This window comes from Lipotes vexillifer, unplaced genomic scaffold, assembly GCF_000442215.2.
Source record: "Lipotes vexillifer unplaced genomic scaffold, Lipotes_vexillifer_v1.1 scaffold184, whole genome shotgun sequence".
NCBI lineage: Eukaryota > Metazoa > Chordata > Mammalia > Artiodactyla > Lipotidae > Lipotes > Lipotes vexillifer.
This window is the reverse complement of record NW_006783561.1, coordinates 1,913,928-1,925,906: the sequence shown is the minus strand read 5'-3', so window position 1 is coordinate 1,925,906 and position 11,979 is coordinate 1,913,928. Positions and strand designations below refer to the sequence as shown.

Below are 11,979 nucleotides of genomic sequence, written 5' to 3'. Positions count from 1 at the left end.
CAGGCACATTCGTGGCCAGCTTCTCACCGGCTCCTCAAAACCAGTTGTTCTTAACCTTTTGGGGGGGGGGGTGGTCACATACCTCTTTGAGAATCTGCTGAAAGCTGTGGATTCTCTTCCCCAGTTAAAGGTACATCATTCTGCATACAAGGGCCAGGGGTCAAGATTAAGAGCTCCTGGCATAAACCTGGGCTGTTCTAAGATTTTCTTAGGTACCAGGGACCTTCTTTTTTAAGTGCCCCCACCCCTCATCATATCAAACATTTCCATATGCATCCACAACCTGCACTAAATCCCACACACACACACACACACACACACCTCCAGTTAAATTGCAGTTGACTGTTTGACAATGTTACATTTTGTAGATATGTAATAAAACATTAATTTCAGTTTTGTGCTTTTCCTATTTTGAAGCCAATGAACGTTCTTGGTAAATTTCATTGAAATGTATCATACTTGTAGAAAATATGCAAATCTTAAGTGTACAGCTCCATGAATGCTCTGAACGTGAGCACACCTTTGTAACTGCTGGAGAAACAGCTCATCAGGAGTCCCCAGAAGCCCCCAGGCCCCCTTCCACTCGCTGCCCCCCACCCCAGGGCAGCCGCTATCCTGACTGCTAACACCATAGATTAGTTTTGCCTGTATTAGAATGTGTTATACGTGCAATCATAGAGTTCATACTCATTTTGTGTCTGGCTGAATTCATGGAACTGATCAACTTTTCCATTCAGGTCTCAGATATCTTCAGAGGCCTGTGAAAAGCTCATAGGCTCTAGGTACCGTCGAAACCAGGGTTTCTCAACCTTGCCTTCACTCTAGAATCTCTAGGGGAAATTTTAAAACACCTGATGCCCAGGCTGCACCCCAGAACAATGAAATCAGAATCCCTGGAGACAGGACCAGGCATCAGTGGTTTTTCTTGCTCCCCAGGTAACTTTGATTACGACCAAGGATGAAAAGCACTTGTCTAGGCAATTCTGTAAAGTATTAGTATCCCAATTTTACAGCTGGGGAAACTAAAGCTCCAGGTCTTTCCACCATATGCAACTGTCATGAAGCCGGAGCTCCAATTCGGGTCTGACTTGGGGGGCTCTTTGTATTGCCTTCACCCATGGTGAACAGTAAAGCCAAAACCAGGCGTGGGTGCCTCCTGCCAGACCCCTCGACAACTGTAAGTCCTTCCAGAGCTATGGAGAAGGGAGGTCGGGTTTCCCAGGCTGCAAGACCCCCAGGAGAAAGGCAGCACCCCGGTGGCTGGCCATAGGGAGAAAGAGTCACCACAGACTGGACTCCATCTTTGCCCCGCGCCACTCTAGACGTCCCAGAAAAGTCCTTGCAGGTGGGAGCAGCTGCTTGTTTGGGGGTCGCGGAGAAGTTTCCCAGCCGCTGAGATGCTCTGGCCCGATCTGCTTTGATTTGGGGGTGCAGTGCAAGACGCCACCACTCGGTGGCACCATGAGCTTCTGTAAACCCTGTCGTTTTCACACACACACCCCTGCCTTTGGCCAAAGGAAGCCAGAAAGCAGAGTCAGGGGACAGTGATGGGGGAGCAGCAGCCCAGAGCTGCCTGAGAGTTCCTCTGCTCCTGGGGCCTGATGGGGCCTGTCTCTGGCTGGCAAGGAGGTTGCAGGGATATGGCTGCCACTTCCCCCATATCTGAGCCAGCAGAGGAAAGCCAGGCAGAGAAGCCACGCCTCAGCCGGCTTCTCGCCTCACTGCCCTTCACCAAGCTGCCCCTGTGGGCCCCGCACGCCCATGAGGAGCCCAACCACCCACACTCCCGTGATGCCCTGGGCTTGAAGGTACCAGACATCCCTTGGAGCCGAGGCACACCTCCAAGTCCTTCCCTGGGTTATTGCCAAATCCTCACCCTAGGATGGCTGAGAGGGTCTCTGAAGCTGGTATAGTCTTCCCCACAGTTTGGAATCAGACTATCTGGATTCAAAGCCAAGCTCTGCCACTTTCTAGTTGTATAGTTTTGGGCAAGTTACTTAACTTCTGTGAGCCTCAGTCTTTTCATCTGTAAAGTGGGAGTAATAGTCCACACCACAGAGGGTAGTTGTGAGGATTGAATGATGAATTATGTAGAGTCTTAGCCTAGTGCCTGGCACATAGTCAGTGCTAAATAAATGTTAGCTACTATTGTTTGTTTATTATTACTAATAATAATAATGTTGCAAACAGGACAGACAAAATGAACCTACCCGCATGTTAAAGAACAGCCTCCATTGTGACAACCCACCCACACCCCAGGTTTCAGCAGAGTCAGCAAGTCCAGCTGCCCCTTAGGAGCAGAAAGTACAAGCAGGGAAGAAACGCAGGGTCCTGTTCAGAGAGGGCCCCCCCAGACCCCCACCCACAGGTGGAGCCATTGTCCCCACGGTCTGGTGGGATCCTCTCTTGTCCCACAGGCCTGAATGTGTGACCCCGGCCATCCCACAGCCTCGGGCAACTTCCATTTGGGTGTCATCCCCAAAGTGTCAGAGTGAGCACTGGGTCAGGAAACAACCTTGGTTCTAAACCTGGCACTATCATCAACCAGCTGTGTGACCTAAGTCAAGTCACTCACCCTCTCTGGGCATCCATTCTGTCTCACTTAGATGATCTTTAAATGTCCTCGCACATCTGTGCCACATGGTTTTAGCAAAGTATCTGGCACACAGTAGGTGCTCATTAAATGTTATTTAGTTTTATAAAAGCCAAGACACAGGGCTCCCCTCGTGGCGCAGTGGTTGAGAGTCCACCTGCCGATGCAGGGGACACGGGTTCGTGCCCCGGTCCGGGAGGATCCCACATGCCACGGAGCGGCTAGGCCCGTGAGCCATGGCCGCTGAGCCTGCGCAACCGGAGCCTAAGCCAAGACACAACTCTACTAGGTTCCAACACCCACATACTTTTCTTTAGAACTGAGTGACCTGTGTGATCCAACCCCGAACAGATATGAGCTCAAGAAATGGGTATTTATCTAATTAATCCATGACTTGATTTTTTTTTTTTGGCGGTACACGGGCCTCTCACTGTTGTGGCCTCTCCCGTTGTGGAGCACAGGCTCCGGACGCGCAGGCTCAGCAGCCGTGGCTCACAGGCCCAGCTGCTCCGCGGTGGCATGTGGGATCCTCCCTGACCGGGGCACGAATCTGTGTCCCCTGCATCGACAGGCGGACTCTCAACCACTGAGCCACCAGGGAAGCCCCATGACTTGATTTTGACCTGGCTTTCAGTCTAACCTGTTCCCCCCACCTAAGGATCCCAGGGCCGCATAAAGGCTCCAGATTAGGGATGCGGAGTGTCTGCTTCTCACTAGACTGCAAGCTCCAAGAAGACAGGGCCCGTCCTGCCCGTGTCAGGGCACTGCCTCTTCAGGAGCACACTCAGCCCTGCCTCCTCGCCATGGTCCTGGGGCACAGATCTGGCCTCCCACCAACATGGGGGAGAAAAGCAGCACAGAGCCTCAAGCTAGGCAAGGCCTTTTATTGGAAAAAGAAATAATAAAGCAAAAGGCCACCACATACGCCCAGCCCTCCCACAGGAGACGCACAGGTCAGCCCCAGCCATACGGTGGGCCAGGGTGGGTATAGGGGTAGGGGCTGTGCTGGAGCCCACTGGGCTGCAAGCTCACCCGGGGCATCCCTGGACCGGGACCCACTTAGGCTCAGGGGCTGGGCTGCCCTCTCCAGCTCTCTGGAACTTTCCTACACACTGCTCCTGCATCCAAAAGAAAATCAGGCCCCTCTTTGGTTCCAGAAAGCTACCTGGCTAGCTGGTCTTTCATATCCACTCTAGCACCTCTTGCCGGCTGAGGCAGGCAGTCTCCTTCTGTCCATCTTCAGGCACCAGGATGGGATTGCTGGGTGTCGGAAGCCAGGGCCTCATTGGCTGGACACCCCTCTTTCCTTTCAAGAGAGGAATTTGCCTTTTCCCCTGCGGGTTAGCAGCTCCTTTGACCTTCCAAAGAAGCCTCACTTACACAGCCTTAGAGAGCCCCGGAGACTGGGCGGGCTGAATATGCAGTGTCCATGGCCCCGTTGCCTTGTCATGAGGGACTGAGAGGGGGGCACGGAAGGCCCTGGAAGGTTGGCTCTGTTCTCCTAGAACCCCATCTTCTTTTTTTGTTAGAATGTACACAGTACAGTGAGAAGGTGGGGAGAACCTTGCAGGTAGGGGACAGGCCAGGAAGAAGAGCCCAGCTGGCAGCCCAGGCAAGAGGCAAGGGACATGAGGACATTTATTTACAGGGGGACAGGCTGGACCCACACAGAGAAGCAGCCAGACCGTGGCACACGAAGATAAGACAGGATGCAGAGAGGGCCAGTCATTGGCCCAGCAGCCAAGGGGAATGTACAAGTGCACTCACATACATGCACACACGCATGTGTACACGCACTCACTCAAGTGCACTCACCATGCACTCATGCACACACCTGCCCTCACACACAGTACACACAGGTGCATTCACGCACATAGTGCACTCACATATGTGCACTTACACATGTGCCTGCGTGCACACACACTCATTCTCACACACTTGCAGGTTCTAATCTCAGGAAGTTGGCTCCAGTTCTGGTGGTTAAACACCCCAAGGCTACATCTCTCCATGAGGCATTTCTCCAGACTCCCATATAACCTCCCAGAGCCCCAGGCCATGTGCCCCACCACCAGCACCTGGTGGCCTGCAAAATCGCAGGACTTGGACGCTTCTTGGCAAGGCTAAGATGACCTCCAGGCTCTGGGTGGAGGACAGGGACACCATGAGTCTAGAAGAGGTCAGGAGGGGGCTGAAGAGCTCCCCACCGCAGCGCCCACAGGCTGACCACTCCTGTCTCCCCAGACCTTGAATTCGGTGGAGGCAGACAGGCACACAGACAGGCAGAGGCCCCGTGGTGGCATCAGAAAAAGCAGACACTGGGAGATGGCCATGGGGAGCAGGGTCCCGAGGGAGGGAGTCCTGGTGGATGCGGGATTTGGGGTGAGGAATCGTGCAGGATGGGAATTCTCTACGTGACAGACCTGGATCGTCTTCTGGGGTGTTGGGAGGGGAGCTGCAGAAGAGAGGGGCTGTCCAAATTGTGTTGTCCTCACCCCAGCCTCCCCCTGGAAAACCTGCCTCTGTGTGACCCAGACCAGCCCCATCGGGTAAGAGCCAGGTCAGGAAGTGGACCGTCCTGCCAGGGGGCGAGGGGCAGGAGGCGCCGTTGATGGCCCGCAGGCAACACTGGGCGGGTCACCGCCCTCCTGCCCTGGGCAGCAGGGTGGGCCCAGAGAACGACTCAGAAGCGGGTGCTCTGGTAGCGTAGCCGCCGCAGGTCTGCAGAGCCCTCAGTCCAGTCGTACACCTCCCTGCAGGGACTCTCGGCCAGTCACCGGCCACCCGCCCCGCCGCTGCTGCTGCCGCTGCCACTGCTACTGCCACTGCTGGAGCTGCCACTGCTGCACCGGTCCTCGTAGATGGAGATCTCGATCTGGGGCGGCGTTAAGGAGGGATGCAAGCGGACAGGGACTGGCTGATGGAGGCCAGCAGGGAAGCGGGAGGCAGAGCTGGTGCTGGTTCCCAGACAGGAAGGACTCAGAGGCCCGGGGAGCCAGACCTGAGCCCCTCGTACCTGCGCTCACTCAGCTCAGATGCTCCTGCCCACAGCCAAGACCAGGAGCTTACATTCTAGTGCGTCTAATCGCTGTGTCCCAGGATGCGGATGTGGCCAAGAGGGGGTGGTACTGCACAGGAAGTGTGAGGACTTGGGTGTCCTGAGTTCAGATCTCAGCTCACCCATCTCATCTGTAAAATGGGGATAATAATAGAATCTTGGGGTTACTGCAAGGATTAAATGAAATAAAGCATGTAGTGCACAATGCCTGGCACATAGTAAAGTCGCAAAGACGAGAAGAGCCTCTCCCTGGGCTTTGTAAGCGTGAGATTCTGGGATTTGCGTCTTCTTTACTCTTTTCCTGTCAGTTTTCCAGTAAAAGTTATTTTTAAACAATTCTACCCTCCGCTGCTGACTGGGGGGCAGGATGTATGTACACCTTGACCAGGTGGAGTGAGCAGACCTATAACCCTCTCGAACGCCAGCCTCCCACCGAGACCTCACTTTTCTCATCTGCGCAAGGGCAACAGCAGGACCTGCTCATTGAACGGGCTTCAATGAGGGACACATGCGAGAGCACTGAAGAGTGGGCCTGAGCTCAGATCCTGGCTCTGGCGGTCACCAGCTGGGCGGCCCTGAGCCAGGGTCAGCTACACAGGCAGTAAGAAGAGTTAGCCACTTTATAGGGGTCTTATGAGAAGTACATGGATTCATATCTTCAAAGCACTTACTATGATATCTGGCATGTATTAAGCACTGATTAAATGCAGCTGAATAAAAGCGAAGCCTAAAATGCACAAACAGCACTAACTTGGGGTGGAGGCAAGAGCCGATGACCAGGGGTGTGGGGAACCCTAGGAACTCCCTGAACAGAGGCCCCGAAGGTGGTCCCATCTCCCAGCAGCCTCACCAGGGGCCCACTGGCCGGCAGCTCTGTGCCCTCGCACGGAACAGCTGGAAAGGATACAACCCTCATCCCGCGCTCCACAGGGTCTGTGAGCAAGAGACCTCGGGGGGCAAAGACCTTCTCGTTTTGCTCCTGGATGTATCGGGAGATCTTCTTGAGGACCTGCAAGGACAGGGACCAGTTGAGGATGAGGGTGGAGCACAGGAGCCCTGGGGGAAGGGATGCGGGGCTGTGGGGGAAGGAACCACCTTCTCATAGTGGGTCTCCATGCAGAGGAAGATGAAGTAGGCCGTGGCACAGGCCAGGCAGCCCTCGAGGTAGGAGCTGCCCCCAATCTTCTCCGCCTCTGCATAGAAGCTGTTGAGGGTCTTCACAGTCTCCTCAAAGAGCTGCCGCTCGATCTGGAGGGAGAGAGGGACAGGGAGCCAGGCCCAGGTCAGCATCCCTGGAGGTGGCAGTGGTGGGCCCGCACCAGCACTGGGGTTGGTGGCACACAGGCAAGACCGGCAAGGCTGCAGGCGCGCATGGAGCGCCACACAGGGAGTCAGGAGACCTGGGGTCCAGTCCAGACTTGGCCATCAGCTAGGTGTGTGACCTTGGACTGATGACTTAACCACTCTCGCCTCAGTTTCCACATCTGTAAAATGGGAGTAAGAATGACTACTTGACCTCCCTTGGAAACAGAAAACTCCCATGAAATCCAAGATGTGATCATTTTCTGCAGCGGATCAGGAAGGAATTCCAGTGACTTTGCCACACACACACACACACACACACACACACACACACACACACACACATACACCATTGTGATGGCTGTGAGAGGGCTCAGGACCTGATTAGTAGGGGCTCTCCACGTTTGGAGAGCATGAGACTGATTGGGTAAGACCTCAGGAGTGTCTTTCCAGGAGGAGGCACTTCCTCCCAGTTAAGAGGTCACCCAGGGGACTTTCCTCTTGGTGCAGTGGTTGAGAATCCACCTGCCAATGCAGGGGACACGGGTTCGAGCCCTGGTCCGGGAAGATCCCACATGCCACGGAGCAACTGAGCCCGTGAACCACAACTACTGAGCGGGCGCTCTAGAACCCGCGAGCCACAACTACTGAGCCCGTGTGCCAGAACTATTGAAGCCCTCCCGCCTAGAGCCTATGCTCCGCAACAAGAGAAGCCACCACAGTGAGAAGCCCGGGCACCACAATGAAGAGTAGCCCCTGCTCGCTGCAACCAGAGAAAGCCCACACGCATCAACAAAGACCCAACGCAACCAAAAATTAATTAATTAATTACTTAAAGAAAAAAACAGGTCTCCCAGAACAGGACAGCCCCATGCATTTGGACAACTGAGAAGCTATCCTGCCTGCATCCATAACCATAATAGCTAATATTTATTAGGCACGTTCTATGTGCCGGGCACTTTTTATGTATTCTTTCATTTAACCCTCATAACAATCCTATCAGAGAAGTATGACTCCCACCCCCATTTTACAGGGGAAGCCTGATGGAAGCTCTGCTCTGTGGTCCAGACCACTATCATCTCTGACCTCTTTAAGTGGTCTCCCTGCCCCCAGCCCTGCCAAGGGAGACTGTTAAAGTCAGATCATGTCATAACTCTGATCAAGAGCTTCCCAAGTCTCCCCATCTCTCTCCAAGTAAAATCCAAGGAGTCCTTACATGCCTGTGAGGCCCTCCAGGGCCCGGCCCTGCATGCAACTCCTCTGATCCCATCTCCTGTTCTCTTGACTCCAGCCACACCGACTGCCCACTGCTTCCTGAAAATGCCACAGGTCCTTTGGGCCTGTGTCCTCAGCTGCAGTGCTTTTCCCCGGACACCCCCTGCCCTGGCTCTTCCCTTACTTCCACTTAGGTCTTGCCTTATCTGACAGCACCCCGCATCCTCTGCCCAGCTCCCCCTGTGTACTTGACCTCCTCTCTTATATTTCCAGTATTTGTTACCACCTACATATTTTCTTGTTGCTTTTTAAATTTTTTTGTATCCTCTAACAGAAAATAAGGTCCATGTGTTCACTCCTACATCTCCAGTGCCCAATACATTGTAGTCACCTAATAAATACTTGCTGAATGCTGCGTGAACTTGGCCAAGTTTACACGGCTCTGACCCGAGTCTGTGCCCTTCACCATGCAGCCCTCCACTGGAGCCTGGAGTGGAAGGTCATGCTCCAAACTCAGTAGGTATCAGAGTGTCTCTCATCCCATTTTTTACATTCTTTAAGCACTCCCTCCCCCACTCACCCGCACAGGACCAGAACTGCCCATCACATAAGATTAGGGACCTCCCATTCCTGTCTAGGACAAAAGCTCTCCCCGCAAATAGTCAGAAGCTTTGGGGTTCCCAGCCACTACTTCTATAAAGATCTGGAGTGAACATATAGAGAAAATTATGTCCATCCTGTCTGGGACCCAAGCCCTGCTGCTGTATCTCAGGGATCACCCCCACCCCAAAGGACAGGCATGCTAAGATGAGGAGATCTACATGGCTCCCCAAAAGCTGTTTAGGGGCCAGATCAGCAAAGGCCACCCCTGCCCCACCCTCCCAAACTCATTCAAATCTGCCTGGGCTGCTGAATGAAAGGTCATGGTCCTTCCTCTGCCCTCCCCCAACCCCAGGCCAGTTCTAAGGGGCCTGGGGTGAGGGCTACATACACCCAGGACCAGGAGAAGAACTCAGCAGAAGAAGCTGATGCCTTGCAAGGGGCCAGTGGTCCATGAAACAACCAAGTAGCTGAGTTGGAGCGGGAGGCTGTGGGCAGAGCCCTTGGATGACGGCCTCTGATGCCACCAGCAGACCCTGTGATGGAGCATCAGGCTCTCCCCTCTGTCCGAGGTGGGGAGAAGGAGGGGAAAGCACCGTCCAGCCCTTCCGCCAGGTCTCTAAGCTTTCCCTGCCAAGACTCTGATCACCCAGGCACCCAGTTTTATCTATACCCACTAAGGAAACAGGAGTCCTGTGAAAAAGCAGAGAGTCGGACGCCAAGGCCCTTTCGGCCCTCAGTCAGTTTGGCACGTCACTTCCTCTCCCTGGCCCTGAGTTTCCTCTCTTAAATGAGAGGATGAACTAATGCAATGCTTCTCAAACATTTATGCGCATATGAATAACTTCAGGATCTGGTTAAAATGCAAATTCTGAGTCAGTAGATCCAGGGTGGAGCCTGAGATTCTGTGTTTCCAGGGGACGTTGACATTGCCTGTCCACAGACCACGGTTTTGGTTCAAGGGCTTAGTTGTTCTCAATTGTGGTACACACTAAAATCACCTGAGCAGCTTTTGAAACATAAGCATACTCAGGTCTCGCCTCCAGGAGATTCTGATTCAAATGGTCTGAGAAGCGAGAGAGTGGGTCCGAGCAGCAAGGACTACCACTGTCCTATTCTACCCAAGCTGACGCCCTGCAAGGTTTCCTCAAAAGCTCCCAGGTGATTCTAACAGGCAGCCCAGCATGAGAATCACTGTACTAGGAGACCAGAGATTCTCAAAGAGGGATCTGTGAATCACCCAGTTCCACATCACCCAGGGATTCCTCATTAAAAATTAAGATCCTCAGCCCCGGACGCACAGTGGAACCACCCAGGGAAATTTAAAGCAATGCTGATGCCTGGGCCCCAGTCCCAGACACTCTGACTTAATTGATCTTGGGTGTGGTCTGGGCATTGGGATTTTTTTAAGCTCCCCAGGAAATTCTAATGTGCAGCTGGGGTTGAGAAGTGTTTCTAAAAAGAGATTCCTGAACCCAGTCCTGCAACTGAGTCAGCATCTCTGATGACACCTAGTATCATCCAATAAGCAAATTCCAATAAGATGCAGGAATTTGCATTTGTTTGACAAGCTCTCTAGGTGATTCTCTGAAATTTGAGAGTCACTGAACTAGAAAATCTCTGAGGCAGTTCAGCTCTAACTTTCTAGAAGGTGACAGCAAGACAGTGTTAAGGACATTATTTACTACTCCCACTTGAAGTGGCTGAGCAAGTTGTTTCCTATACTATTTTTTTCTTGGAAAAATATACGTATTCTAATAAGCCCCTCAGTTCCATCATAGTCTATGATCCAACTTTAGGAAAAGACATCCTTACCCGGCTGTCCAGCTCTGGGGGGAATTTGGTCTGGAACTGACAGATGGTCCCATCGCTGTAGTCTCTCTGGATAAAGACCTTGGTGGCCAGTGAGGCACTTCGCCGGAGCTCCTGCAGATTGTGGACCTGGGGAGACGTTCAGGAGACACGCACTCAAGGTGATCATCCTTCTAGGTTTGTCCAAGACTGAGGGGTTTATTGGGGTGTGGGCCTTTCATTGCTAAAATCAGGAAAGTTCCCAGCAAACCAGGACAACCTGTCCACCCCACAAATGTTCAAGGAAGGTTGCGGGAAGCAGGCTTGTTGGGTTTACTCCAGAAGATGCCTCTAGCTATCCCAGAAAGATCTAGAAAAATCCTTAAGCAGAGCCAAAGCTGAGTCAAAGTGAGAGTTTCTGGAACCACCAACAGAGCAGGAACAAATTTTAACGAGAGGAAAACACTTCCTGGTGGCTAGCCCAGATCCTCTCTCTCTCTCTCTCTCTCTCTCTCTCTCTCTCTCTCTCACACACACACACACACACACACACACACACACGCATGCATGGTGGGGTCTTTCACTCTTTCATCATTCAGCAAGTATCAAATGTTCACAGCTTGTCAGGCTGTGGCTTGGGGACCCCAGCACTGAACAAGACTGATGCCTCAGACCCATCCCACCTAGTAGAGCTGACAGGGTTGGGGGAGCGGAGCTTGTGGGGCAAAGGAAGATGTGATGCACCCATGAACTCAGAGGGCGACTGGGATTCAGGCCAGGTTATGGCTTAAGTCAGAGACACCACAGATTGTTTCCACGTCCAGCACGTCTCATCACAGGAAAGAAGGGGCCCACAGACATCCAAATTTCCCAGAGAAAATTGTGGATAAAGTGGGCTGAGGCCAGAAAATGAAGAAATCTCCTGCCCTTGTAGGAAGGAGTGGGGTGACTTCTGTCCCTTGTCCACACCTGCAAACTTGACATGGACACAGACTCTAGCATTTCAGAGAAGTGGGCTCAATTCCACGGAAGAACTGGGCCTCTTTCTTCCACTTCCAGCCTCCATCACCCACATCTGAGACAAGCTTCCCACTGGGGGAAATATTCCAGACATTGGAACCACGTGGAGCCCAAGCCCCAAAGGCAGAGTGAACACAGCCAGTTCATCCTGTGTAATTAAGGTGAATCCATTCAGTCACTCAGCTTTCATTTATTGAGTCCCTACTATTGCCAGGCTCTGAGGATGCTGAGCAAAAGACAGTCTGTGAGCTCCAGGGAGGAAGACAAGTAAATATACAATGAATCAGACTGATAAATGCTGCTGAGAAGTAGCATCTCCCCCAGAAACGCTTACTCAGAAAAGGCTCCCTGAAGTCTGTGTGGAGTCATAAAGGAGCTACCAGCCGTGGGGGGTGGGCGGGGA

The 11,979-nt window shown here is 52.9% G+C and overlaps 1 protein-coding gene across 1 annotated transcript in view; it reads right to left on the bottom strand.

Moving 5' to 3' along the window:
* Nucleotides 1-5,363: 5,363 nt before the first annotated feature.
* GOLGA7B (golgin A7 family member B) overlaps nucleotides 5,364-11,979 on the bottom strand; it is an 11,694-nt gene continuing 5,078 nt past the window's right edge. The window contains exons 2-5 of the mRNA XM_007456232.1: nucleotides 10,581-10,706; nucleotides 6,744-6,896; nucleotides 6,556-6,657; nucleotides 5,364-5,465 (exon numbers count right to left, since the gene is read on the bottom strand). Coding sequence (XP_007456294.1) covers nucleotides 5,364-5,465; nucleotides 6,556-6,657; nucleotides 6,744-6,896; nucleotides 10,581-10,706 — 483 coding nt within the window. The remainder of the gene's footprint in view (nucleotides 5,466-6,555; nucleotides 6,658-6,743; nucleotides 6,897-10,580; nucleotides 10,707-11,979) is intronic.